Source organism: Schistocerca gregaria, unplaced genomic scaffold (genome assembly GCF_023897955.1).
Source record: "Schistocerca gregaria isolate iqSchGreg1 unplaced genomic scaffold, iqSchGreg1.2 ptg000691l, whole genome shotgun sequence".
Taxonomy (NCBI): Eukaryota; Metazoa; Arthropoda; class Insecta; order Orthoptera; family Acrididae; genus Schistocerca; species Schistocerca gregaria.
In genome coordinates, this window is record NW_026062071.1 from 233195 (window position 1) to 259425 (window position 26231).

General features: G+C 42.1%; 5 protein-coding genes across 11 annotated transcripts; 3 read left to right on the forward strand and 2 right to left on the reverse strand.

Moving 5' to 3' along the window:
* Nucleotides 1–599: 599 nt before the first annotated feature.
* LOC126319872 (uncharacterized) lies at nucleotides 600–2382 on the reverse strand. Its single transcript, XM_049993565.1, has 2 exons — nucleotides 1874–2382; nucleotides 600–1537 (listed from the first exon to the last, which is right to left on the reverse strand). Exons 1-2 carry the CDS (start codon nucleotides 2354–2356, stop codon nucleotides 878–880), a joined length of 1143 nt encoding a protein of 380 aa, XP_049849522.1. The 5' UTR covers nucleotides 2357–2382; the 3' UTR covers nucleotides 600–877.
* LOC126319871 (uncharacterized) lies at nucleotides 2365–8561 on the forward strand. Of its 5 annotated transcripts, XR_007557766.1 has the most exons (5): nucleotides 2494–2675; nucleotides 2773–3613; nucleotides 3913–7089; nucleotides 7184–7861; nucleotides 8068–8561. XR_007557766.1 is itself a non-coding variant. In XM_049993562.1 (4 exons), exon 2 carries the CDS (start codon nucleotides 4794–4796, stop codon nucleotides 6549–6551), a length of 1758 nt encoding a protein of 585 aa, XP_049849519.1. In that variant the 5' UTR covers nucleotides 2365–2675; nucleotides 2773–4793; the 3' UTR covers nucleotides 6552–7089; nucleotides 7184–7861; nucleotides 8103–8561. The 5 variants fall into 5 exon arrangements, 4 of the variants coding, with proteins under 4 accessions (XP_049849519.1, XP_049849520.1, XP_049849518.1 ...); XM_049993562.1 differs by having other exon boundaries at nucleotides 2365–2675; nucleotides 2773–7089; nucleotides 8103–8561; XM_049993563.1 differs by having other exon boundaries at nucleotides 2365–2675; nucleotides 2773–7089; nucleotides 8108–8561.
* Nucleotides 8562–17658: 9097 nt separating this feature from the next.
* On the forward strand, nucleotides 17659–18863 carry LOC126319873 (EKC/KEOPS complex subunit bud32-like). The gene is made up of 5 exons (XM_049993566.1): nucleotides 17659–17689; nucleotides 17759–18277; nucleotides 18372–18485; nucleotides 18674–18740; nucleotides 18807–18863. The coding sequence occupies exons 2-5, from the start codon at nucleotides 17810–17812 to the stop codon at nucleotides 18842–18844; spliced, it is 687 nt and encodes a 228-aa protein (XP_049849523.1). The 5' UTR covers nucleotides 17659–17689; nucleotides 17759–17809; the 3' UTR covers nucleotides 18845–18863.
* A 1137-nt stretch (nucleotides 18864–20000) lies between these two features.
* LOC126319875 (pentatricopeptide repeat-containing protein 1, mitochondrial-like) lies at nucleotides 20001–23789 on the forward strand. 3 transcript variants are annotated; one of them, XM_049993570.1, is made up of 5 exons: nucleotides 20001–20236; nucleotides 20356–21632; nucleotides 21741–22991; nucleotides 23081–23146; nucleotides 23220–23293. In XM_049993570.1, the coding sequence occupies exons 1-2, from the start codon at nucleotides 20047–20049 to the stop codon at nucleotides 21432–21434; spliced, it is 1269 nt and encodes a 422-aa protein (XP_049849527.1). In that variant the 5' UTR covers nucleotides 20001–20046; the 3' UTR covers nucleotides 21435–21632; nucleotides 21741–22991; nucleotides 23081–23146; nucleotides 23220–23293. The 3 variants fall into 3 exon arrangements, with proteins under 3 accessions (XP_049849527.1, XP_049849526.1, XP_049849528.1); XM_049993569.1 differs by having other exon boundaries at nucleotides 21741–23146; nucleotides 23220–23789; XM_049993571.1 differs by having other exon boundaries at nucleotides 21741–23146; nucleotides 23252–23339.
* Nucleotides 23180–26053, reverse strand: LOC126319877 (ribose-phosphate pyrophosphokinase-like). Its single transcript, XM_049993574.1, has 4 exons — nucleotides 25974–26053; nucleotides 25657–25802; nucleotides 24995–25542; nucleotides 23180–24154 (listed from the first exon to the last, which is right to left on the reverse strand). The coding sequence occupies exons 1-4, from the start codon at nucleotides 25993–25995 to the stop codon at nucleotides 23908–23910; spliced, it is 963 nt and encodes a 320-aa protein (XP_049849531.1). The 5' UTR covers nucleotides 25996–26053; the 3' UTR covers nucleotides 23180–23907.
* Between the last annotated feature and the right edge of the window lie 178 nt (nucleotides 26054–26231).

A 26231-nucleotide genomic window follows, 5' to 3' on the forward strand; every position in this document is an offset into this window, starting at 1 on the left:
AGCAGATTGTGCTAGGATTTGCTTTTTTTTTTAGATTGTCATATCTAAAGTCCCTTTTGGGTACTAAGGATTCAGGCGCGGATGTGTGTGTTTTCAAGTTGGTACTTGAACAATCTTGGTCTTAAATTGCGGCTCGCTCGATAAGTCAAACATTTATCGTCCATCCGATAAATGCGCCTTCGCCTATCGAATCTAATTGCCGTCCTTCCATTTGCTTTTGAACTTTGTGATACGCAGGTGTTGTCTGAGATGTTGAACTTGACAGTTAAAATGTCAATTTCCTAGTCATTTAAACGGTGTTATTCTTCGTAAAACTTTTGAAGAATTCGTCCATCGAGAATAGTTTCTGTAATCCCTCTATAATAAGCATACAAAAGAGGTTCAATATTCATTCAAATGCACTAGATCGCAATTTTTGAAAGTGCGTTGCTATTGTTGTTGTTTCCATCACAAATTTGTGTCGTTTCCATAATTCGTCATAGTGTGCACGTGGATTCCTTGTGCAATAGTGGTCATCGGGTCAATACAGATACTAATTTATATTCAAGTCACCTACTGCTGTCACAAATAGTTCAGTTTCAATTTTACCATCGACGTACTAATTGGATTTGGTATTTAGATCTACCGTTGACGGAAACAAACAGAATTTACGTCGCTCCAGTTTAAGTGATTATTGCAGTATTCATTTGATACCTTGCTCTCTAAAGTACGTCACAGTAAACAATTATGCATGTGCACACTTTTATTATTAAACGCTGATTTGTCCACGTCAATATGTGCATTCTTTATTTGTTTACAACCTGTCTTGTTATAGCTTGCTGGTTTCAGGCTTTTCGACTTATCTAAGACTGTCTGCGGTACTTTTAGGGAACACGATTTATAACAGAGGTATGTTGGCTGCTTTCTTTCTCAACACGAGGGCCGCTGCTATTCCCGTTGCCAGCCCACCCAAGTGCGCAGCATGTCCTAAGTGTGAGTTTGGATTAAGCAGTAAATTGGCTAGATCAAATCCAGCGAGAACTAGGACAAATTTAGAAGCTGATGTCGTTAAAAAAAAAGACAACCGAGACCTTGGCCATAAAACACATATCATTCCCAATAACGAATAGCCAATTCCTGATGCTCCAAGTGCAGGTGCTATCTTTACCTCTCTAGGAAGGGATGCGGAGGGGTCAGCGTATGGGTTATGTATGGTGACTACTTTGCTATATTCCCAATCGCGGTTGTCTCCATCCCAGTCGTTCTCTGCCGTCCGAAAAATCGTTCTTTTCGCCAGAGGGTATGTGTATGTGAGATGAGATATAGATGACGCGAGCGCGCTGAGAAGATACACGCCCAAGAGTTGCCTTTCGCTGACGATATGCAATAGCGATTCACTAAGAGACACAATGGCTACCATGTTAAATAGAAGATGGAAAAAATGCGAATGGGAAAAACTACTCGTAATTAACGTCCAAGGGTGCGAAGGAGTGTTAGTCCAAGAAACTGTCCAGTTTTCTGTCATTTTCAAAAATCCATCGTAAGTATACCCAATTGTCTAAGTTGCCCATCACCAAGGATCGAATGGAGTTAGCAGGATGCGCGATTGAGACTTTTTCCTCAGTAAGGGCAGTGTAGAAATTAATATTGACTAGGTTACAGGGGCGATTGATGTGCAAACAAATCGCATTGTGGTTGATAAAATCGAGTGTAATGAAAAAACATGGCTACAATTTTATTGTAGTTTTCTTCAAAAAAATGGACGGCAACAAAACAGGCCTTCACGTCTTCTTTTGCGTTCACACGACCGCTACCCCCCATTCTCTCTTAGAGTAAGTTCAAACATGACCTTTCCACCAGCTCTTCAAAAAAATCATAAACGCATTATCCGTACATTCCATGCGACCCATATGAGCACGTTTGTTCCAATAACGAATTGTATTAGCTTTGGTTTCGAAAAAGAATAATTGCGATACGATTCCGCCCAAGCCCAATATGGATTGCTCTTTGTCGAGTACATTCGAGAGACCAGTTTTGTTGAAAAAGCTGAGCTTGTGCATGCTAGATTTTGGCGACTTAAAGAGCCAGAGAGTCTTGTCCTACATTTCGGGGACAACGTCGATCTAGGAGGCTTCTTGACGAAATTCGTGTCTCTTGAGCACGGACAGGTTTTGAGATTATTGGAAAAGGAACTTGCTGATTGCCACAAGGATCTCATTTGAGGGCATCTAAGCCAAACAGATTTCAGAAAAGGCTGCGACGTATTGAGAAACGAGAAATGCAAACGTGATAAGTGATTGCAATTGAAGCTGAAAATCAAATTCCAAGACGAAATGGTTTTTTTGCAAGTTAGAAGCGAAATGCGAGGCAATGACATTTCAAGGGACCGTAAAATATATGTAAATCGAGGCTACAAGAGTAGAGTACAGGGCCCAATAAAAAAAAAATATAAATTTATAAAATAATTTGCGAAACTAAGCTATAAAGGTCCAGACCTTTTGGCTGGGCTTTCTGAACAGACACTTTCATATATCGCGGTAAATGAAGGCACTCGTCGGTAACCGGTGTATGGCAGAAAATCTTGTCGATACAGAATGGCCTCCTTCTTGAATGTAGCTTTAATAACCATGTGACTCGTAACGATCAAGCTCTGGAATCGAACTCGTGTTCTTGTGGAAAGCTAGAGTCGAAAAACCGTACGTTCGATAGATTTAAAAATTTATCGACTTTTGATGTTTTACGTAATATTTTGGTAACCCATATAAAAATTTCACTGGCCTCAAATGAGATTAGGCCAGCTGCACGGAAATGGCACTCTTCTGTACACGAGATTGTAATGTATACAAGGGAACAGTGGTCGTTTATGGTTTTTTGGTCTTCGTTCTTGCAACTTCGTTCACGCGGTGAACCTTCCTAGCTAAAAGTGAACCAACATGGCTTACGAGATGTGTCTGTATTCCAGAGAAATTCCAAAGATGGCGCGGAGCGTCCAGCCGACTTTTGGTCTCGTCCCTTCTACGTTTCATGTTTTTGAATTTTTTATCTTCCGGGTTTCATTTTTTCAGGCCGAACAGGGATGCCTTTGGCGCTCTTGAAAAAGTACCGCGATGCCCCGAATACGCCGGCAGTGCACGTTTTGAATATTACAAGAACGCATATCTTTGGCTATCACTCCATTTTTGAAAACGTGCACTTTCTTGGGGCTATATTTTTTACAAGGTTTTGTACTAAATTTTTAGTCATACCTGCATGCACCTATCTTTCGTGAACGCAGTACTCTTTCTTTAATATGCTCGGATGCCTCTCTTTTTTGAGCAAGTATTTTTCCCCTAACGACGAGGGTAAGACGTATCAAGACAGGCAGACATGGGGACCCTACGTCACGTCGGAATACATATTGTATATTACCAACCCCTTATCTAGTAAGCGAGGAGTCGAAAGTGCTAATGCTAGCGGTGATCAGAACGAAAAAAGCCAATCTTCTCAGACCAAGTCTAAGACCAGCTTGTTTTTGTTATTATACACATTATCTGGCCGCTATTGTAGAGTTATCTACTTTCAAAAGAACACGAAATCGGCTTTGGATCTGTTACAGAAATTCAAAACTCGTTCCTGGGCGATAAATCTAGAAGATGTACGTTTGAACTCTTTTCTGGTCAACGGTTCGATCACTGGCTGAATAACGCGGCAGCGCGCATGAGACCTAGTCAGAGAGAGCGATCATGTATGGCGCGAAGTCAGAAGCTGAAATACGCTCGAAAAGCCGAGACTATATGTCCTATGAAAAGAAGAGAAACGCGCACACACAAAAAAGTGAATATGCAGAGAGGACATTATAAGGGGAGTTAACTTGAATGTTGGCTGCTTGATATTGTACTTGTGTATTGCCGTTCATTCAGATTTGAACATTAACAGACTTTGTGTCGGATACAGACATCGATGGTGACCATAAAGTTTGAAAAAACCCCATATGAGATTCAACTGAAGGCACTGGACAGAAATGTGAAATTGAACATAGACTTGATAGAGATAGAACTGCGAAACTTGAATGAATATCTAGAAAAATTGCAAAACCTTCAGAAACAAGCTGAGGCGGTAAAATTCGTGCCAAGCGCGCCTTCAAAGGAAAAGGCGCCAGAACAGCAATTTGATTTTGATTTAGCAATTAAATTTCTTGATGATTTGTTCTTGAAAATATCGCATCTTTTGGGGTTCATAGAATCAGACGCGTTTTGCGATTCTTCCCAAAAAAAGCACCGGCTAGACTTTCTGAATGATTGGATCACCAGAGCGTTTTTGTTCGCTGATTGTCTGATTTTGCCGAGAAACCAAAACGGTGATGGCCCAGACAATATCGCTAGAATGCGTAGAAAGAGTTTGATAAACGCTGGGTACAAATTGAGTGAGAGAATATCCTTGATTAGTTGTCGGATTTAAAATGTGTCGCGCTTAGAGGAAATCTATCGCTTCGGTCGAGCGACGTTTAATAAAATTGATGTCGTTTTCAAAAAAAAACACGCCTAAATAACGTGATTTTTTCTGACGTCTAGACAGCGAACCCTTTCTCTGCTCTTTCCCGACATGGAGAATTACTCGAGTAATTGCTCTTTACCGGCAATAACCGTTCCCTAGTCATCGCGAAATAGAGAGCAGCGAAATCCCCTTTAACTGGGACATTTGAACAGAGATTTGAAGTGCTATAAAAAAAAAGTAAATACCATCTGAAGACTTATTGAGAGTCACTTTCATGACAGACTTCAATAAGAAGACCGATAATACTTCGATAACAACAATCTGATTTCGTTCAACGCTCTATGCCTGCGTTGCTTAGCCGTTTGAATGATAAGGCTGCCGAGAATATGCCAGCTCCCGGTGCAAACTTGTTCAAACCCAAGAGGTTGGATACAAAATTTCACGTCCAAGTGAAGCCTAATTGCATGGATATGCTGACTCAGCCGCCCTCACCGCCCCCCTTCAGGGGCTCAGCGTATTCAAAGGGCAGGCTGGAGGAGCTCATTCCATACACTGCCACCAACCAAAAGAAGACATGCTTGAACAAGTTGAAGAAGGTTAAGGAAAGGGACCGACGTGACCAAATTAGCCAGTGCATCTTCTCCCTGAGACAGATAATACCGGAATGCCAAAACAAGAAGAAGATGAGTCGACTTTCATTGATGCTAGAGACCATTGATCACGTCAAAAATCTAGAAAATAAAATATACCTTTTGTGTAGTGAAAATCAAAAGTTGAAACTCCAAAATGAGTTGCTTAAAAAATTTGTGCCTCCAAATGCCTACCACAAAGACTCAGATGCGATGGAAGTATTTCAAGAAAACGAAGCGTCACAATCGGAGATAGCGAAGCAAACAGCCGCGTGTATGATAGACGCCAAATCCCAGTTGAATAAGCATATCACGAGCTATCAAACTGAAAAGGGTTTTTTTTCACTCGACTTAGATCAAAAGACAGACAACAGTTGTTCAACGCATCAGTCTACGAGTTCAGATTCTCAAACAGAATCGGCTGAAATGCGATCCCCACAAGAATCGAAAGAAAACTTTGTTTACACTGATTCTTCATATGCACCTGCTGACTACGAATACAGCCAAACGGAATTTTCCACGTATCAACAGCCTCCTAAGAAATACAATGATTTGTCAAACAATCAAGAATTGGCTGAGTTTAATTATAAATCCCTCGAACCCCCTGACTTCAAACCAAATAGGTGCTTCGATTCCGAAAGCAATTTCAACTCTACCCATCAGTTTATTGATTGTCGCCAATCATATCGGCCGACAGAGTATACCGCCTATCCTGTAGATACATATCGTCCCGTTCAGTTGTCCAAAAACTCTTCTGAGCCCATACCTGCAAAGTCTTTTCCTAACTACACTCAGTCCAATTCCGCTAGTTCAGGAGTCCTTGAATGTCCCGCTTCTTTTGTAGATGGATCTAATTACCTTTACTCTGAGTCTCAGCTATTTTGCTCTAATTCTACCCTCGATAACCAATCCTGCTTTGAACAATGTTATTGCAATTCCACATATTCAAACTCACCAAAATTTCTACACACAGAGACAGGTGAATTAGACAAACCCTCCAAGGATGCCCTTAAAAATGACGGACCATCTTGCTCTTTGCTTTTTCCTCAACCCTACTCAAAGCCCGATTGCTCTCAAGCCTTTCACTTCTCTGACTCCAATGAGTCCAGAGACGAATGTGTTCATAACTCTGATTTCGCTCCAAATTGTTTTATAGGCATTCACAATAACAAGGACATGCTTTGTCCTCAGACTTTTGAAAAATTGATCCAAGAACCTTCTGAACATCTAGAGTGGTCCCCCGAGCCTGCACTCATCGGAGATATAGAAGACCTGGGCCCCTGGCCCCTATATTACATGTCTTCCTCCTCGATGCTAGCAAACGACAACGTGACTTCGGCCATTCAAGGCGTCTCCGAGGACTCTCCTTGCAACTCCCCCATCAACGAATCGAGCACTGACTTTGTCGAATTGGCCATAGACAAAAAACCTACAAAACTCAAGCGCAAGAAAAAGGTTGGATACATCTAAGGTGTCAAAACCGAATCTTGAAAAAATTTCAATTGCTCAATCTGCACAGACAAAATAAGATCACCATATTGTAAATAAAGCCCTCAGCAGGTTGTATCAACCGTACGATACAAAATGCTCATAACAAATAACTACATCATAGCTTATAAGTGATGTTCGATACTGCGACACATCCTCAAAGTTATAGCGGTTTCAAGATGCGCCAAAAAGTGTGCCCTATTCATTAAGTGAAATTTTTTCATATCTGAAGTCGTCACTTTGTCACCATGTCTCTCCTCCCAACGACTCGCCTTCGGCACGCTACTTGGCCCTCCGCCTCGTACAGCGCCCACGCCCGCCGACGACGAGAAGAGCTTTAGCTCTTGGCTGCAGGGATCATCAATTCCAGAAGTTCTCGAAGACGCTGGCTCAACTATTCTGAGCGGCTGAAATTCTTTGCGATTCCAAACACCAAGCATCATCGACAATACGTTCTCTCAATCATAACTGAACAACGAATAGGGAATTTTTGGTTTGATATCTGTCCAGGAGACATGTCGTGCGTTCCTCGGTATTTTGTGGGTTTTTCGGTACATTATTCTTTGTGTGCAAAGTAGCTGAGGCTTTTCAACCGTCAACCTCATTCTACCAAGCCAAACTGGAAAGGCTGTCCCAGCGAAGGCCCGGTGTCGACGCAGGTACAACCCGCCTGGTAAAATTGACCTCTCTTTATCAGTTAAGGTGTGATTCACACCATGTACAATAGAAGGACATCGACTGTTGCTACAATTACGTTCTTGACGTGCTACAAAAGAATAAAATTATTTTGCGATCGTAAAAAAAATAGGATTCTGACGCCATTTTACGGGTTTTCGACTGTTGAAAGCACTCTTTTTCTACATTTCGTCCCTCCTCAATGCATAATGTTTGATGATGCGGACGCACCCGCTCCGATCCAGCCAAATTCGTAGTTCGAACACAGGCCTTCTTCCTGATGATGCCATTTTCAGGACCGATTGCTAGTCCGTACGCGACATAGGAGGCACAGTCACTTCAAGTGCGCGAATTCGGCAAATCCTGGGGGAAATGGACGATTAGGCCGCTTTAGCTGGATGACCGTTTTTTACGAACGAGGCTCTGGCAAAAGGGTGCAATGAAATAAAAAAGGAGACAAAAAAAATAGAAAAATTAGTACATAGAACAATGCGCCTGATAGAACTCTAATTGTAGAAAAAAATTATCGAAGAAAAATCCAAATGCAGCTCGCCATCTTTCGTCAACTATGCTATCGCTTAAAAGATTCGTAAACGCCTGTGAAGACGGCGGTAATTGTACGTGGAAAAGTGAACATGCGTCAAATTGACGTATGCGAGCTCGGCTGTGTATGCTATTAGTCTCAGGAAATTGCCGACTATGAGAGCGAATAGACTTTTTAAGCCTGATTCCGCGTGTATATATGCCGGTCCCAGTAGTTTAAAGCGGGAACTTCATAGATTCTCTTAATCCCGTTTCTTGTACTGAATATATTTATGTATAGCATGTTCCTTTACGCGGGTGCTCGGCTTTATTCAGACAAGAAATGCGACCAAAATGGCTGCAGGAAAGACCAAGAACGGAAGAGACAGCAGAGCGAAGCATCTGGGTGAAAAGCGATCACAGGGGGAATTCGTAAGGCCCGGATATATTTTGTATCGTCAACGAGGGACAAAATGCCTCCCAGGAATAGGCGTCGGAAAGGGAAGAGATTACACGCTTTTCGCGAAAACGGCTGGCTACGTGACCTATTCGTACAGAGTTGTACCGAAGAGGCACCTACCGAGAGAGCATTGGAAGGAACGAAAGTTTATGAATGTTGTAAGCGAAAATCCGAACTCGAGAATCATACAAGACATAAGGTGAGCCAGCTTATAGAATGACGACAGAACTAACGGATAGACTCTCAGCAATGTACAAATCTATCTTCAACCTGGCAAATGGATTAGAAAAATGAACGCTTTTCCATGACACCTCGTGTAGTAATAAAACGTTCGTTCATTGCACAGACAGCGAAGCATCATCACTTTCGGTATTTTGAAGGTTCGGTGAGTTGTTGATTTTTTACAGAATGTCTTTGTACAACAAAAAGAACGTTGCCAGTTAAGATTTGCGCTCACCTGTAATCATTTTCCATTTGCCAAAATCGCATCAGGTGGACACGCGTCACCAACTGTGACGAACTGGCATCTCTTTTTGTATAGACGTCGCTACGTACACACTCCGTATAATAAGCATGCGTAATTTTTCAAGCTTTGTGACGCGCCGCGTACTAGGCTGGCAACGCACGGCTTAGACGCTTTGAAAATGTACTTGCTTTGGCGCCACACTACAATGAGAATTCAAATACCTGAACATTTATTTTTTTTTTTTGTCAATTTTGCTTGTGACAATTTGTTTGGCATGGGCAGCAGAAGGGGACACGGACCAGTCGCTTTCTAAACTCTCCATACGCGAAATCCAACTGTGGGCCAGGGCGTGCCTGCAGTTTTCCAGCGAATACTGAGATCCGAGCAGCATGGAAGCCCAAAGGTGTTTAGAGAAGGAACGAGTCATATGAGCAGTCCAGGAGGCAGAGTGACGCTTGAGTAGTGCTTGGAAGTTGGAGCCAAGAAAATGTTCCAGGATGGAGGTTGGAATAGAGAAAGGGGCAGAAACGGTGCAGAAAACGTGAAAAGTGAAGGTCTGCAAGGTCAGGTAGTGATGAAGGAGCCAAGGATAGAGATGAGTCAGGGCGGAGAGATCCGCAGGGAGGTGGAGTATGGGCCAGGATGCTGATACAGATTGAAGGTGGAAGAGATAGGGCAACCGAATGGGTGAATTGGTTGTTGTTAAGACATGTTGATAGACGACATAAATCTCTTTAAGTTGACGCAGGAGTTGAAGTGTGAAGGTGCTGGAAGGAGAGCAAGATGCGTTTTGTACGTAATAAAGTCGGAAGGCTTGGAATGTGAGTTGGAAAAAGGCTTGAATTAAATCTCCAGTTGACAATGTAAAAGAATTGGATCTAGCATGAGCAATGAGAATTTCGAAGCCCGTGGTCAGCGTTGAATTGGCGCATTCTAGTTTTGATTTCCTCTCGTTTAAAAGCGCATCCAATAAGTAGTATTCTGAAATAATTATAAACGCATGAATTGAACGCTTAAAAGAGGGCTTCTTTGTGTATATTAGCATGTTTGACCCTTTTCTTGTACCGCTTTCTTTTGTATTCACGCAATCAATGGCCTCATCATTCCCACCATCCTTTTTGGTGATACCAGCGTCATTTACACGAGTGTCCGCGGCATCACTAATCTTGCTCCCCATGTCTGTTTTCTTGCCACGATTTCCCTTCCTTTTAGCTTTTTCGGTTTCGTCTGCGTTCCAGATGGTTCTCAACAACCTTGTCAGCCATTTTATCCTCAATTTCAACTCTTCGATCATCCTCCTTCGTGCTCCAAATAACACCTCCTTTGGTTGACTGCTATTCTGGATCCTAGGCGAGCCGGGCGAGCTCGATGACTGGGCCGCTCTCCAAGTTTCGTCTGACTTCATGTCCCAGGTACACGTGGCATGAATCATGGAACACGACGTAAAGACCAAATCGATCCAAGGCTCAAGGTCGTACGGAGTCATTACAATTCTGACCTGAGCAACCGCCAAAGCCTCTTCTAAATACACCGGAAAATAGGCCAAAAATCCGCCGGATTTTAACCGGGATATATCCAACCTCAATTCAATATTCGAATAGTCGAACGTCTCTAGTGAACCAGATGCGCCATTTTTCTTCATCGCGAACATACCACCTCCCCCATAGTTTTCATCGTCCACCCATTTCATTGAATCGCACTGCTTAGAACAAACGTCAATGGCAAGCTTTTTCTCTTCTTCACTTAATTCCCTGTTGTCCGCCCTTTCCTGGTTGTTTTCATCCATAACGCAAACCTCCTCCAGTAATTGCTGGCGATCTTTACACATGCATTTCCAATACCACTCTCTCCACTCCTTTTGCTTTTCTTCGCCTTGAAGCATCCACCGACTCCACTCCAACTTCAGCCATGAACTCCTCTCCGATTCTTCCCACTGTACAAATTTCGCCCAATCTTGCTCGTCCCCCTCGACCCCGTCCTCGTCCAGCTCAACCGACAACTCGGATAGCAGCGTCCACCTGAAGGAGTTCAATTTGACCCAATTTCTTTTCCAGCTCACCCACTTTTTCCAGTCCTTGTGGCGCTCAAACACCAGATAATTCCATAAAGTCCACCTCTTCCACAAGTCCTCGGTCTCTCTAAAGCAATAGTCCCTTAACCCTTCGCCCAAACCGGACTCATCCATGTACTTGCCTATCTCCCTCATCCTCCTAGCTAAACTGCTTAACTTGACCTCAATCGATGTCCATTCAATTTGGCGCTCCTTTCGCTTGCATTCCTGCGACCCGTCCGCCATCACCCAATTCGTCTCGTTGGACCTCCTCTCTATTAGCCACATCCACATATCCAGTAGCGTCAACGCCGCCACCAACCCTTCATACGGCATCAAAAAAAAATCTGCGCGCTTGAGTAGTTTGTTAGAAGTCGCCACTGTCTGACACACCTTGGACAAAATGTCTAGCACGCCCTTACATCTGATCCCAGCATACATGCTCGCTGCCAACCCCGGCAATGCCACCGATATCAACACTTGGAGCCAAAACCACTGCAACCTCGATATTTCTAAAAGGTCGTATACATTGTGTGTGTGGGTATCCTTATTGTACCAACCTTGACGGCCAGCTTGTTCTAGCCAGTACTGCTGCCACTGAATCGCATTGGCCAGTATTACGCTCTCGTCGTCGGAGTACACAACCAGCCACTTCAACATCCACGTATACAAAAACAGCTTCCATATGGACTCCTTTTCCACCGAGTCCTCTAGGAACGTTTCGAAAATTGCAGACGAATCTTCGTCCACCATCCACTTGTCTTCCGGGCCCTCACACCCCATTTTGTAGCATTCGACGTATCTGTTCATCAGCATCTCGTGTGCATAGCTCGACTGCAGCGTACTTGAACTCGACAGGTCGTAAAATTTCTTCGTCCAGCCAAAAAACTCTTTCCCGCCTTCCCCCCCTTCTGATCGCTCTAGACTCATGCATATCACCGCGACCATGGGCACGCTCTCGGCCTTGTTCATTCCGCCCCCTAGCAGCCAATGCTTCAACAAGCGTTTCAATTTGCCTGTTTGCTCGGTTTTCCAGTACCCAAATGTCAGATTTAGCCACGTCGACTGTTCTATGTCTAGCCGCCTCTCTTTTGATTCACTTCGGCTAAGCAACATCATCTCATTGAGCCCTTGCACGCGACGACGACAACTCACCAACACACTAGCCCACTCTTCATGTGCCAGCCACGCAGGGGATGGATACACAGCCAACGTGGCACAGCTTTTGTGTGCAGAGACGGCCCACGAAAACGTAGTTTGTACCAGGTACAAAAGGTGGTGCGCCGAGGCATTCCACGGGTGAAAATCAGTCAAGGTTTCTATCCAAGGAATCACCTTCATCAGCGTAGCATATTTTCCCCCTTCCGCTATCTGCATTGAACAAGAGTTCGGATACACGGTCATGCACTTTAATGCTAATAACGCGTATACAACAGCTATCATGATCAGACCCTCTATTCCTTCGAACAGGTAATTTGTCATTTGTGTTGCAAACGTCGTCTCCAATGACTGAATCAATCCATTGGCGCACCTCAGAAAATTGGTTTCGTTCGGCTTCCTTGAAGACAACACCTCGTCGTTTAATTCGTCTGCCACTTTCAAACATTCTTCTGTTCTTGCTGTCTGCGCACATTTGGGCGAGAACTGATTTCTCAACACCCGCTCCATCAAGTAGGCCATCAGTGCCCACGCCAAGTTTACCTGCGGATCAATTACGTAGGACCTAGACACTGTACGCATCAATATAGGATGAGGTACATTACTCAATAGCCAGAACAAGGATGCGTGCGCCCATGCCATCGAGGTTTCACGTATCAGCCAAGAGCTCATTCCCGACAATGTTCCTTGCACCACCTCTTCTGCGTTTTGGCTTCTCTTCGGCGCAGATTCATCACTCAGTGTCCTCTCCTCCAACTGAATTTTCCGACCCTCGTTTGTATAGGCTTGCTTCATGCCCAGCTGTATTGCCTTGATAAAATACTTGTTGACCATTTGGTGCGTCGGCACATGTTTCAGTTGGAATGGAACCGCCACCTGCATATTTTTGGCCATATTCAAATGGTACAGATACTCGTATTGTACCTCTCCTAGTAACCTCCATAGCCTAATCTGAACGCACTGCTTCTTTTTTTGAGGCAGATCGCTTGAGTTATTGCTCAAAAAAAGAGCATATCGAAGACTTGTCACGCACTCATCTAATGACTCCAACACACAATTAAATTTTTTAGACTCAAATTTGGTTTCTTTTTTCTCTTCCTTGGCTCCTGCCTCTACTTCACTTAAATCTTCGCGTTCGTTCCATATTTTTTCAAACATTTGGCTGTTTGCCGGCCGCACCCCCAATAAAGAATGCCCCTCGACCCACAATCTGGACAAACTCTGATAGGCAGCCGCCAAGTCAATGCGGGCTGTGATGCTCTCTGGATCCAGTTGGATAACCCTGGAATAAGCACGGACAGCCTCTTCAAGTTTTTGGTACACCATTTCATATCTCGGTAGCAATTTTCTATTGATGAACGACCTGTCCGCGAAAGAACGAGGGACCATCTTTTTCTGTTCATCCAACATGCACAATTGGCGCACAAAAAAATAGCCCATGTTCAAGTCGCCTATAAGCTTCCACCACTGCTTTTTAGAAAACTCGTCAAGGTTGTCAAACTGTTTTTTTCCAATCGTTTTCAGATATAGGTCGGTGATGTGAGATGCGTAACAAAGATGGTGACAGACGACCTCCTGCTTTAAAAGGTGTAATGCGCGGCTGTGTTGCTCGAGCAAGATGCGGCAATAAGTGCAGATTACTGAGCATGCCAATTTAGGCGGGTAGTCGTTTAGTTTATCAAAAAGAAAGGGAATGGTATTTAGGGAAAAATCACTAGGAGGGGGGAACAGAAAGTCTGCTTGACCAGAATTTTTGGGACAGAAACTGGATAAACGAGTGGTTTGAAAATGCTGGCTCGCGATTGGTTCAAGTTGGTTGCGGGCATCGTGGATGGGCTCATCTATTTCTTGCTTTTTCGCTTGCACAGAAGAACTCAAACGATAAGTAAGCACGTTGACCTGATCTTCAATATCCCTGATAGCCTGAGCTCGGGTTGCCTGTTCTTCTTCAGATCCCCAAAAAAAGGTCCTCGCGGCGTCTTTTTCTGCGCCATTCAAGTCTCCCATCAAGCGCTTCAGACGCGCGCTCAGATGCCAGTGGTGTATGGAATCAGCATCTATAGCTAGCAGACGTGCCAAAACCTTGAAGGCAGACAAGTATTGTTTAGTCCGAGTATAACAATTTACAAGGCAAAGCCAGGCCCTGGTATCATTCGATGCGCGTCGCAAATATGTTTGGAGGTGCAAAATAGCCGCTCTGATCTCGCGATTGCGTATGTGAAAAAGAGCCAATCGAAAAACGGCCATATGGATTCCTGCGCGACTCAACGAATTCAACAGACCCAAAATAGACGACTTGAGTTCTGAACAGTCGGGAGATACGGGAGACGTGCCCGGCTCCTGACAAATCTGTTGCGCCGATTCAAATTCTAGATTCGAGATTTCTAATAGGCGAAGTGCTGCCTCAACGAGCAATGCACCATTTCCTTGACCTTCTAAGAGGAATAAATCGTGAGTTCGAAATGCCTGATATTGCTTCAATGCCATTGAGTAACAGTTCTTAGCCTTGACCAGGTCCTTGTCAAGTCCATAAGTAGCGTAGGCTAACAGATAAGAGTCTCCAAGTCTGAAGGTGGTAACCGGAAGATGGTGCTTGCATGCTGTGAGCCAACTTTCGCGCGCAAAAGTGTATTTCTCAAAAATCCAATAACAACAGCCAAGCCAATAATGATACCAAGGCTGCTCTGGATATTGTTCTACCAAAGAAACGAACAGATCACGTGATTGGATCGCTGACGACAAAGGGTCGGGTATCTGTTTTGTGAGAGAGGAAATCGATGCGATGCATTCCGGGGAAAGCCAGGGTGTTAAGAAAGAGGCGTATCGCTCAAAAGGCGGTACTGGTGGAGACGACGCTGGATCGTGTTTATCGTTTTTTGACCCGTGCGCGTGGTCTTGCTGAGTGCGTGGTCCGTCTGAGACAAACGCTTCAGAGCCTGATTTGATCGAATGTACTTTTGGTGAGAAAATTGCCGATTTTTCGGAAGTTTGATTTCCGTATTTTTCCATCAACCTTTCTTGACAAAGAACCTTGTACTCGTAGGGTAAAACTTGGATCCAAGTCATTCGCGCCAAAGGCCAGCTCTGATCTGGGTGATCGCGCCGAGCGCGTTGAAACTCGGAAAGCGCTAGAACAAAGTCTTTATGCTCGTAATACATTTCGGCCAAAGCGACCCGTGCTTCATAATGCTCCGGACAAGTTCGAAGCAGATCTTTTAACGTAGAAATAGCATTATCGTGTGATTTTCCTAGCTTAAAACACTGAGCAAGCAAAATGTGAAAGCGCTGCCAATACCAAAAATACCACTGATTTCCAACATTTTTGATCAATTCTAGACCAGATTTACAATGTTGAATAGATAAATGGTAAACATTGACATACCGATACAACGAGGCAAAAAGCAAGTGAGATATTACAAGCATGTCCAAGCAGGAGAAGTATGCATGATAGCCCGTTTTGAATTTAATATAAGATAGAGGAGAACTAGTTCTAGGATAAGAAGAATCTGGGGAAACTTTAGGTAAATCGGAGATAGGTCCGGATTGCCATTGATTCTGCTTCTTGGAAATTAGCTTCGTTAAGAACTGACTGACGTTGTCTCTTTGTTCAGCATCCTTGAGCCAGTTGTCGCATGTAATTTCGTAAAGAAGCAGTCTGGCAAAACTCCTAGTCGGGAATCTTTTGATATAACTCAACCTTATTTGGAAGTATTGATTTGCACTTAAAAAGAGATGCAGATTTCGATATAAATGAATTCCGTTGCCGTACTCTATGTGTTCTGATTTAGAAGCATTGGATTCTATTTTGCCCGATAATGGTGCATTTGGTAATTTTCCACGGACCAACCACCTTAAAAGCTCTTCCCATGCGAGTGAGGACGGAGGCTCGTATATGCGTTCATTCTGACGTATCAAACCAGGTCCTTCTTTTGTGCCTGGAGGTTCTTCTACTACACTCAGGCATTTTGCTACTATTTCTTTTACAACGCGATTTGAAAACCACGGCTCCTTTTCTTTTGACAGCTTAAGCAAATAAACGTGCAGTCTTTGGTGAGAGTGGTATGCACGAACACTCGGGGGTAGCTCGGTCAATTCAGATGCAATTTGAGTGTTTTCGTCTAAAGCTTCTAAACACTCTTCAATTGTATAGTGCACCTCTTTTTCAACAGTAAACGCGTTGTCGGTCAAGTCTGGAAAATGAATCTCATCCGCTGTAGTCTGATTTTCCTTCGTCATCAAAAGTTTTAACTCTTCCTTGTCCTGCTTGTAATACCTCCAAATTTGTTTCTCGGTAACGACGCATAATCTGCTAATTGCCCTCGAAATTTGTTCCAAAGATGCAGATGAATCTTCCTTTATACTATTTAAATAATAGGCGGCATTCGCGAAGCAGGTCGCCTCTTCCAGTGAAGAAGCAATCTTGAATCTCAGCAAAATACCCCTTTCATTAGCCTGGTCTTCTGTCTTATCTGTTTTCTGGTACTCAATCACATTTCGAATCAGGTCCGTGTACATTTGTGCCAATCGGCGCGACCATTGAACATGAAGTTTATATCGAATCCTCGATTTCCAGTACGCTCTCGACTCAATAGAAGTCACATATCCTAACGACAGAGATGAGTATTCTGAAAACAGTCTCCAAGTTTTAGATCCAGAGAAATTGAAATACAGAATGGCTTGAATGAGCTCTATTTGAGCTCGCCAGGGTGCTAAGAGACTAGGTTGCAGCTGAGCTGCCCGCCGGTATGCTTCATCTACTCTCTTCAAGCAGGAGGCTATTGCTGTTCGTCACACCAAAAAAACAGAGTTAACAATATTATCAAATTGTACCAATATTTTTTATAATGAAATGATTGAGCATGTATTATTTGAAGTTTTCAATTTTTGTTGAAACGGCCTTCTTTTGAATACACTATTTGTATACTTTCAAGCGATTACGCTCTTCTCTTTTTAAACTTAATCACAACATCTGTTTTACCGATAGCTTTCGCTGTTTTTCTATCAGGAGGGTAGAATATGCGCATTTTTTATTTGTCATCACCGGTTTCCTCACGGTAAAATGAATAATTTCTCACACACATATTTCTTTACCACCCTAGGCCACTAAATATTCTTGTATACATACAATAGTTGCTTTGGTCTTGTGGCCGACTACAAGTTTTAACCATTGAAAATAGTGCCAGTCCCTTGAATAATAGAGCGTTAAATGCCAGAGGCAGCCACTCCCTGTCTTTTGGAAATTGATCAGTAGACGGTGCCCAAGGTGATAACGGACCATTATTTTCTAACAGATTATTACACATGCTCAAGGCAGCTTCGAATTTTTGTTCTTCTATACAAATCCGAACATTTTGAAGCGTCTTTTTGACTTCAGCTCGTGTGGTCATCATCACTCAGACAGCATGAAAAAAAATTACTAATAATCCTTGATTTTGGTAAGATCATAAACGGTCACACACGCGCGGTTGTATGGGTCACAACACACACAAAGTATGCATGAAAATTAATCTTTCGCTTTACTTCTAATTTTTTGTACCAATATTCTTATTATGAAATTTATCTGGTAATTCGTGCCTATTCTCCTTAGCTCTTTTTTGCCTCATTTGTATTGTATAGATCTTTCAATTATAACGTAAGCCCTCTCATTTCAGAAAAAATTTAGATTATTTTATTATCCTTATTATTTTTTATAGAAAAATATGGATACTTCAAATGACGAATGGCGAGTTATTGGTTCAAATTGGAAGCAATTGACCAGCGCACAGTTTCTACAACAAGGCGCTGAAGCTGTATGGCACTCACTTTTTTTTTTTGATGTCAGTTGATGATAACTCCTTCTCCTTTACTTTTCTATCCAGACGTTATATGTTGGCACCTTTCTTGGCGAACCGACCATTATTAAAGAGCGCATGCCTAAAAAATACCGTCATCCTATGCTCGATGCTGAGCTCAATACGAAACGTCTTAAAAATGAAGTGCGCACGATGGGTCGAGCACAAAAATCCGGTGTTCGCATTCCCTGTATATATTTCGTTGATAAGGATAATCACCTAATGTTCATGGAACGCGTCGATGGCTTAACACTGAATTCCTATCTGATTTATTTGGAAGAAAAAACTGAATCTGGTCGTTTGATCTCTGGAGAAATGTCTAAAAATCATGATAGAAATTCAGCTCATGCGTGTTTTTTAAATTCAGCTTTATATGACCAACAACGTGTTTATAAAATGCTAGAAAATATGACTTCGTTAGGAATCACTACAAAAGATATTGCAAGAAAACTTGGTTTGATCATTGCCAAATTACATAAAAGTTCACTTGTTCATGGAGACCTTACAACAAGCAATATTATGCTAACTGCGAAGGATTTAGATATAGTACGTAGGAGGGTTCTAATTGGTCTTAATTCAACACGTCTATTGAAGCATTATTGATCAACAAACTTTTATAATTTTTATGCTCTGACTCCAGGTGCTGATCGACTTTGGATTGGGTATGACCTCCAGTCAAGTGGAATGCTACGCTGTTGATCTATATGTATTAGAAAGAGCCTTTTCCGCGACGCACCCTGGGTTCATTGAGATGGTATGTTAAAGTTTACCCTATTGAACACAGAATTTAAAAGCACACTGTGTAAAGCCAATAGAATTATTGGTTCAAATTGAACGAAATATGCCTGTTATCACTTTTATGCGCAAATCAGACGTTTTTTTTATATTTGAACAACTAATGAGTGCAATGTATTTGTCCATTTTTCGCGATGATGATGGCAGTATCAACAAATTTTGGAAGCGTATAATGAAGCCGGCATGAAGAAGGTAATTCGGAGGTTAGACGATGGTATGCAAAATGAATCACCTTGTTTCTTGTTGTCATATTACTGTTCAATATAACATGCTTTTTTAGTTCGATTGCGGGGAAGAAAAAAAATCTCTATTGGCTGACAAGCTTGGCGAAGCTATACAAACTACTGATTAATATTCAACTATTTTTTGTATACGAAAATAAATCGAAAAAGCCCACATTTAGATTCTTATAGATCAGGGTTATATAGAAATTATGTGCATATGTATGCAGCTAGAGCTATCTGTTTGTCACTTTATATTTTGTTGATATTCAAATTAAGAGCCTGGCTGAATAGTTAAAGCATATGCGAGTTTTGATACATCCCCACATAAATGATTGGTGTCAGAGAAACAAGGACATTATTATCTAGTTTGTTCTTACTGAGTATGCATGATTTTAATTCTTCGGTGCATATGAGCTTCGACTCCTCTATTTTCTGACCCAAAATCTCTGTCTCAGACACACCAGACTCAAAGACTTGCTGAACTTTTGTTCAAGGCCAGAAATGTTTTCGAACTTTGGTATCTGGGAAGAATAACATTAAAACGAAGGGCGAAAATAGGCTGATTTTTTTATCTATTCGCGTTTTGAAATTTCTTCGATGAACGTAAAATGTTAAATAAGGCAGAGGCGGGTACATAATTCAATAAGGCTTAGGTGCAGGCACTTTTCTGTATATGATCTGGAATGTGAGACGCAATTTTTATGTGGAATATGACAAGCGTGCCTAATCATTTTTTGAGAGCAAACAGTACCTACAGAAGGCCAGTTGATGTGAGGACAAAATGCGTCTACATGATGCATGATGCCTGTGCACGGGGACAAAACTGTTGACATTTGTTAAGTGTGGGCATGTTCACCCGGCTTTTTTACGCGAATACCATCGGGGCCTGTTCACACGGCCTTTTTTCGGAGGGGTTTGCATTTTCGAAAATTTCCCCGCCATTCGATAATTTTCCAGCTGCATCGCTGACTCCTTTCACCGGGAAAGCCTTTTGTTCTGGCGGCTTTTTTTGAATTTGGCTGTTCTCAAAAGCATAAATGTTTTGGTGGATTTGCCTTTTTTTTTTAGATTGACGATACCGAGTTGGTTATTAGACCACTGAAAAATAATTTGAAAAGAATCTTAGCGAAACTCAAGTATTGGGCTATGTTAAATAGACAAGCAGATTTTTTAAGATGTTGACCAAAAAATTATACGAGATTAAGCAGTCTAAATTGTCACTTTCCCTACAGCGCTTAATGCGTCAGGATAATTTTTTCAATTTTCACGCGCTCTGCTTGACAAATTCAGCTACATATGTTCCTAAAACCTTTGGCTCAAAGCTTCTCTCTGCGCACATTTAGCCGTAGATTTCTTGCAGCATCTTCTAGTCCCAAAAAAACTCAAGGCTCATTGCCAAAAGCGAAGCAGCGAAGTAAAACACTTGTCAATATTAGTGAAGAACAGAAACTCGCCGAGTTAAAAAGGAGAAGAATCGAAAAAAACGGTTTGTAGAGTATACGCGCATCGAGTCTTAGGGTGATCTCGATAGGGTCGTACAATTGATTATTGGTGGCATCTAGCTTGTGTGTGAGAGTATTAACACCGTGGTATTTTGTCACATAGAAAATCTGCGCGAATTACTTGATGCGCTTGAAAGGCTCGATACATCTGCTGTATGGGAAATTCACAGTAAGCCCCTTCGTATAGATGAACCTACATATACAAAGATGGTGGCCTTGATGGCAAAGGCGGGCTATGTTAAGAAGACGTTTTCGCTTTACCAAAAGCTGAAAAAGCGGGCACTGAAGCCGTCTTTGGACACGTTTTATTGGCTTCTGATTTCCCTTGTAAATGCTGCTTCAGATGGCGACTATGTATCGCGTGTGTTCTACGTTGTTGAGCAGCTTGAAAAGTATGGCTATTTGTTGACGCTACGTTTGTCCAACTTGATGCTTTTGGTCTGCGCAAGAGCTAAAGACCGAGCATCTTGTTCTTCGGTGCTGTCTATTATGTTGAAGCACAGAGTGCGCCCAGATGTTTCGTCTCTCACCACTCTGATTCACTGTTCTAAAGGCGAGGGCTTGGACAATATTAATCTGATGTGGAAGAGCGTTCTGAAATTCTTTGACCCAGATATACGGGCTTGGAACACTTATCTGACGCTGCTGAGGGAGGAGAACTACACGGAGGAAGTTTTTTTAATATTCGAGCACTTACTGGCTTATTCCGCGGTTAGAGTCAAAACTAGTAGACTAGCAAAATGGGAGGAAAAAAACCGAGTTCTAGCCGCGGGAAGTAAAAGGGAGGGCGTCATAGAAGTGCTGGATGGGAGAAATTCAATCAAGGGCGATAAATCACCTAGGGAAGCACTAAAGTTAGCAACTGCGAGCAGTGAGGACAATGCAGAGGTGGTTGGCTTCAGTGGAGACGATGATGGGTATATGAATAAAAATGGCACTCGAAACGAAGAAAGCGTGTGTATTGAATATGTTGCTCAAGATAGCGAGGGTATAGATTGTCAGAACAATCACAATAAGAATAGAATTGGCGCTTCCGTAGCTTCTCAAGTTGATGTATCGACTCATCTCGCTCCACTGTATACGTTGACTCCCCCTCTTTTTCAAACCATGAATTGGTGTTCGATCCTGATTTGCTCCCGTTGGAATCGATCCCGGTACCAGACCAGCATACGATTTCGATGATATTGAACTTATGCAGCGAGAAAAAGGAATATGTCTTTGCCAAGTTTATCTTAGAGCTATTATTAAACAGCGGGCACAAGCTTGATATTGCATTTGACCGCCCGTTGATTCACTCGATGTTTCGCATAGCGTCGAGAGCCTCGCTTGATCACGTTGTCGCCGTCGAAAAGCTGATGGGCGAGAAAAAGCTATCACCAAGTACGGACGTTTAGCATCGTTTTTAAGCCGTATTAATCTCTATAAACTGCAGTGAGCCGTGCCTTGCTCTAACACGACGTACTAACATTTCCTCTTTTTCATTCCAAGATATCGAAACGTATGGCATAATGATGATGGCGTATGGACGTCTCGGGGATACGAAAAAGACCATGGACATCTTTTCTCAAGCAGAAAAATCTTTTAAACTTAGCACCTTTTTCTTTACTAGCTTGCTAATCGCCTGTCGAAAAAGCGGGGACGTGGATATGGCCTGGAAATCCATTGAGCAAATGACAAAGTTGAACCTTCCTGTCGACCGAGTTTACCTGAACATTCTACGCGAGATTCTCGAAAAAAATCATCGCCAAGACCTCCTCGAAAAGCTTTCCACTCACCCGTTGGTGCTTCATTATCGAAAACGTCCGAAATCGAAGCTCGGGAGTCACGGTGTGAGCCGTGAGGACCCAAAAAGTGACACTGAACCCAAACCTAAAACACATGACGTGGATCACACTGACCTCAAAGCTGACAGTAAACTGGAATTCAAAACATCGCCCTCGTCTTGCTTTGACAACGTGGAGTTTACTGTTGTAGATTCACCGTGCGCCCCTGCCAAGTCTCTGAATAAGAGGGAAAAAAAGCCTCCAGTCTCTCCAACACCCAGCAGCCGCTCAAACCCCCCAGCCGCTAAAGCGCCAACCAAAGCTATTCGCCGAAAAAGGTTCAAAGATGAAAACCTGTCAAATCTAGGAAATTCTAAAGCGACAAGAGGCTCTATGAACGATCCAAAAAACCTTTCCGACGGAAGGACTAAAGTTATTTTGCCGAACTATACACCTTGATACCGCAATGTAGCCCACCTCGCCTCGCGTGTGCAAGGTATCTGCAATCTGTTTAAATTTTTGTAACACGTCAAGGAAACCGAACAGCAGGTTTGGTTTCAGGTTCACTTTTGTGAGTTGCAACCCAACGTGATGAAAAAAGAATACACGAAAAACATCTCTTTGACTAACGTCATCGTAAAGTACACCCTGCCTCAGTAACTTCAAAATCAGGAGAAAAAAATGTTTTTGAAAAGGGCTCGCATTCATCTTTATATCGTTACATCCGATAATTATTCGTTTAACGGCTAAAAACAACAATTGACGGCTTTTTTATTTTTTTAGCACTTTCAAGTTTGCAAATTCAGTCGACACCTTCCTGCTTCTATGGCGAGCACTCTCCCATCTGTATCACCCCAAAACATTCTTTTGGAGCTCGAACAGTTCAAAGCAAAATTCAACACGTTTGTAAAGAACCAATACGAATGGGCTGAAAATGAAAAAAAGTGGCACAACGAACAGTGTCAGAACTATAAAGGTAAGCAGAGTCAATGAATAACACCAACTATCGGTCGGTACCGCAAGAGTGATACTTATAACACGATGTCATCGGCTTCATTCCAATAGATACAATGTCAACGTTAAAACAGCGCGAAAAAGAAGCAAAACAATCTTTGGACTACTGGACAAAAGGTAGGTTTATTTATGTACAGGCACAGGCTCCTATAATCCTCTATAGAACACTCAGATTAACGGCTGCATTTAGAAACTGAAAAAAAAAAGCATGAACTTCACCAGTTGGAATCCAATCATGCCAAACTCTTAGAATCAGAAAAAATCCTCCCTGGACAAGTTCAAGAATACAAAGATCGGGTCAGAACACTTGAGCTTAAACTGGTCGACAAGCGCGCCGAACTTTGCAAAAAAAAACGCATCCAAAAAATCAAAATGGATGACGCCACCAACCAGTGCTCCATTTTTGAGAAATTGCTGGGCTTAAAAATCGAGGTCTTAGAAGTCGGGAAAGTGTGCTTTATCTTCACAAACATTGATAAAAAAAATTTCAATCGAGAGTTCCGTGTGACAATTATAGTAACCGAAGATCTTAAAATCAAAGTCGCCGAATGCAAGCCCAGTTTGGAAAACATAACTGGTTTAGAAATGCGTGACTTTTCGAGTTTGATGCTATTGAGAAGAAAATTTAAAGCATCGATTTAGAGGAAAATTTAAAGCATCAATTTAGAAAAATTTTTGTGCCAACAAGCGCGTTACTTACGTAATGTTGCATTTTTGAATGGAGTATGCAAATCACTAATTAAAACCAGAATCGCTATTCAAATTTGGAGAATTTCAGTCGTGAACTGGACGTTTTTAATTTGGAAGTGTGGTCTGATGCGCGATTTTAAAGTATATAACGGCTAAGTCGTTCGAATGCAAGTTTATATTCGAATGTTTTACTCATTTATCAGCGACGCTTCTCTGTCCAATAAACGATGACATAATTCTGAAATCGATTTCTCTTCGTGAATTCTTTTGATAGCTTGAGCTAGTAGCGGCGCTACGGACTGAATACGAAGTTTGGCGAAGCGGTTAGATGGTGGAACAGGTACGGAATTGGTGAGAATAACCTCATCTATTTCTGAGTTTTGTAGAAAATCTGCGTGACACGATAAGATGGCATGAGTAGCCCAAAGGTAGACTCTGAAGGCAAAAGAGTTAGTAAATCTCCATCGTGAAATTTTTTTGCCAAAAACAATTGGCTGAAAATTCATCTGGTTGAACAAGTATTGTTGAACCGTTTATGCGAAAATACTGCGTTTACGCCAGTTAAAATTGTCACAACTCTTATCAAGCACATCTAAACTGCACGTTACCGTGTGTCCATGTGCCTCAATATTGTGTGAATGCTAGGTCGATTCTTGTCTAGCATTTGGCGTCAATACATTTTTGTTCATGTTTACAGTCACACATTACACTATTCACAGCTGCTGTTTGTCAAAAATTTGTGCTAGACGTTCGAGTGCATACAGCCAGGGCAGAACACTTCATGCACGCCAAAAACGAACAAGTTTAACTCCATCAACAACCGCTGCAATGCTGCGCTATTCGAGTATCACTAGGTCATGTGTCGTTAAATTATCGGGTTATGCACGTGTATATAGTCTTGTTTGGACAAGTATATTCAACAGCCTGGCCGTGATAATTCATTGGCACCATATTTATCGACTACGCGTTTTTTGCGCGTTGATATTGGATTATGAATTACAGCTTTTTTACACTTGGCCACATATAGCTACTGTTTTCACGTGATTAATCACAGCATTTTAACTTTGACTGCATAAATCACAACACACTAACACAAAGCACATAGTTTGCAATAACATATCGAAAGACTTTTTTCAATATCTAATAAGTTCCAGCTTCTAACTTATTTTACAATTCTAAACGCACAACGAATCTCACAGATACACACACAACAACTATGTCCCATCTGTCAAAGACTAGAATTTCTTGATCAACCGAGTAGATCGTTTTACATACTTTTGAGCGCCATTAGTCTTGAGCACTTTTGCAGCATCGCGTGCTCTCACCCCTGTATCAACCATGTCGTCTATTAACAAACAATTTTTTTCTAAGTTTCCAACTACGTTTAAAATTTTTTGACCGCTATGGACCCTTGTCTCTACAAATGCAATTTTAGCTCCCACCTTTTTGGCCAACTCTCTAGCTCTCCTTGCAGCGCCTGCATTTGTTGCCACAATTGTAGAATCTGCACCACTGAGTTTTTTTTCAACAAAATAATCAATAAACAGCGAGTCTGAGCTCAAATTGTCGGCCGGAATATTGAAGAAGCCTTGTATTTGAATTGAATGGAGATCCAAGAATAGCATGCGTTGTGGACCCGCTACCTCGATAAGGTCCGCGATCAGTTTTGCTGTAATTGGCTCCCGCGGACCATGTTTTCTGTCTTGTCGAGAATATCCGTAATAGGGAATCACTGAAGTTATCCTAGATGGACTAGAGCGTTTAAGCGCGTCAAGCATAATAAGGAGTTCCATCAAGTGAGCATTCACGGGTGGGCAGATAGGCTGAAAGAATTTTTGTTAGGCATAATTGTGCTTCTGATATGCTGTAGATAGTCATATACTCTCGTGTAAAAAAATTGTACAATTCGTAATAGAGCCCTTTCTTTTAGTAGATACCTGAATAATAAAGACATCGTGGCCTCTCACGGTTTCTAAGAACTCAACATTAATTTCTCCATCGGGATAGCGACTTAATTCCACAGCGCCTAATTTTAAACCCAGAGTTTCAACGATTGCCAGAGCCAATTCTTTATTTGCAGAACCTGAAAAATAGTGTATAAGGTATCAAAAAATGCAATGTCGTAGATATAACTCTGATAGCTGACAAAAACAAATCTATACACTGCAAAAACACACAAATACCGCTTTTGTTCATTTCAAGTTTTCAACGCGATTATTCCCCCTTCTTCTGCTTTCACACTCTCTTTGCGTACCTGAAAATACCTTGGGGGGCATATTTTCTTTTCGGCAGTTTTGTTCAATTTTTCCAATTGGCCCGCCTAATGGCACTTTTTGATACCAAGTCAAAAATTAGTATTCCCCACTTGCGAACAACAGAGCTGCCTTTTTAGGATCAAGCGTACAAACTGATGGCAAGACATGGAAAAATTAAATTGAAGTTCCAAAAAAATAATTTTATTGTTCGGTATTGTTTTAAAGAGATACTGTCGACGCCTACCCCTCGCACTATT